Source organism: Euprymna scolopes, chromosome 10 (assembly GCF_053919585.1).
Source record: "Euprymna scolopes isolate OS-2025 chromosome 10, ASM5391958v1, whole genome shotgun sequence".
Lineage (NCBI taxonomy): Eukaryota > Metazoa > Mollusca > Cephalopoda > Sepiida > Sepiolidae > Euprymna > Euprymna scolopes.
The window spans coordinates 54,256,280-54,257,603 of record NC_136491.1 but is presented as its reverse complement, the minus strand read 5'-3'; the positions used below and the strand labels follow the sequence as shown (position 1 = coordinate 54,257,603).

General features: G+C 44.8%; 1 protein-coding gene across 1 annotated transcript; it reads left to right on the top strand.

Annotated features, from left to right (window-relative positions):
• The first annotated feature begins 408 nt into the window (after positions 1-408).
• Positions 409-1,086, top strand: LOC145286451 (uncharacterized). Its single transcript, XM_080135362.1, has one exon. It carries the CDS (start codon positions 409-411, stop codon positions 1,084-1,086), a length of 678 nt encoding a protein of 225 aa, XP_079991488.1.
• Positions 1,087-1,324: the final 238 nt, after the last annotated feature.

Here is a 1,324-nt window from a genome sequence, read left to right as displayed (position 1 = left end):
CAAGATATGCATGACACCAACATTACAATGCTTTACATAAATAAAGGTGATCGCGATGATTGTAATTATTACTGTGGCATCTCTATGCTCAGCGTTGTCGGAAAGGTATTTGCTCGTGTTGTATTGAAAAGACTCACGTCACTTGCAGAGAGAGATTACCAAAAAGAACAATGCGGTTTTAGATCAGAAAGGTCAACAGTTGGTGTGGTATTCTCCTTAATACAACTACAGGCGAATTCCCGAGAACAGAGGAAACCACTCTCTCTCACTTTTATTGATTTCACAAAGGCATTGACCTGGTTAGCAGGAGCGACCTCTTTGTGTTACTACAAAAAATAGGATGTCACTCCAAACTCCTGAGAATGATAACCTCTTTTCATGAAGCCATGGAGGGCTCCGACAAATTCAATGGATCACTTTCAGGATCTTTTTCCTATACTCAGTTGTGTGAAACAGGGCTGCGTTCTTGCTCTAACTCTTTTTGGTATATTTTTCTCACTTCTGCTACTATACACTTTCCATGAGACTGATGTTTGCGTCTATATTCGCACAAGAGGAGATGGAAGCCTTTTCAACCTGGCCCGTCTACTTGCCAAAGCTAAAGACCGCATGACCCTCATCAAGGAAATGCTGTTCGCAGATGGGGCAGCATTAGCGGCCCATTCTGAGGAAATGCTCCGACAACTCATTGAGCGCCTCGTCCATGCTTGCAACGAGTTTGGTCTGACAATAAGCCTCAAGAAAACAAATGTCATGGCTCAAGATATCAGCAACATATCCTGCATATCCATTGTGTATCACACACTGGAAATGGTAAACGACTTCACCTATATAGGCTCCATGATTGCCAACAACCTCTCACTGGACGCTGAGCTAACCACCTACATTGGGAAAGCAGCAACAGCTATGACCCGCCTGACAAAGAGAGCGTCGAGTAACAACATGCTTACCATAAACACAAAGATGAGGATATATCAAGCCTGTGCCCTCAGCATATTACTCTACTGCCGTGAAACATGGACCCTCTACAAGCCTCAAGAGCGCGGAATAATTGGCTTTCCATCTGCCGAATCTCTTAGGCATTAAATGGTAGGATCGCGTTCTAAACAAAGACGTCCTTGCTAAGGCAAATCTTGAAAGCATGTTCCCTCCCTTCTCCTAGAGACGTCTGCGCTCGCTGAGGCGCGTTGATCGCATGCAGGATAGCCGAATCCCCAAATACATCCTGTATGGCGAGCTCTTAGCTGGCAGTAGATCAACCGGTAGACCACTCCTCAAATGTAAGGATGTGTGCAAAGTGACTTAAAGTCCGGCAACTTCAAAC